This window comes from Haliaeetus leucocephalus, unplaced genomic scaffold, assembly GCF_000737465.1.
Source record: "Haliaeetus leucocephalus isolate CR32 unplaced genomic scaffold, Haliaeetus_leucocephalus-4.0 Scaffold251, whole genome shotgun sequence".
Taxonomy (NCBI): Eukaryota; Metazoa; Chordata; class Aves; order Accipitriformes; family Accipitridae; genus Haliaeetus; species Haliaeetus leucocephalus.
In genome coordinates, this window is record NW_010972687.1 from 5,972,227 (window position 1) to 5,972,548 (window position 322).

General features: G+C 64.0%; 1 protein-coding gene across 1 annotated transcript in view; it reads right to left on the reverse strand.

Moving 5' to 3' along the window:
- Positions 1-321, reverse strand: part of LOC104832451 (chromosome unknown open reading frame, human C9orf64) — a 7,974-nt gene extending 7,653 nt beyond the window's left edge. The window contains exon 1 of the mRNA XM_010568636.1: positions 1-321. This exon is cut by the window's left edge and continues 4 nt beyond it. Within this exon, the coding sequence (XP_010566938.1) occupies positions 1-321 (321 nt within the window).
- Position 322: the final 1 nt, after the last annotated feature.

Genomic DNA, 322 nt, shown 5'->3' on the forward strand with positions numbered 1-322 from the left:
GTTGACGGCGGCGCAGAGGGACCAGTAGCCGCTGTGCGTTTTACCCTTGTACTTCACCAGGTACTTCTGCTCCTCCTGCTCGGACCAGAAGGAGAAGTTGAGGGTGTCCACCAGGAACACCCAGTCCACCGCCTCCTCGCTGGCGGCCTGGGGGTTCACCTCGTGGAGCCTCTTCCCCCCCGCCAGCCCGAAATCCGCCGCCGAGACTTTGTCGAACAAACTCTCGGCCACGCGCCGCGCCCCCTCCTCGTCCACGGAGACGTCCTTGCTGTTGTCGGCTATAAACTTGGCGGACTCCAGCGGGGACGGGAACACCTCCATG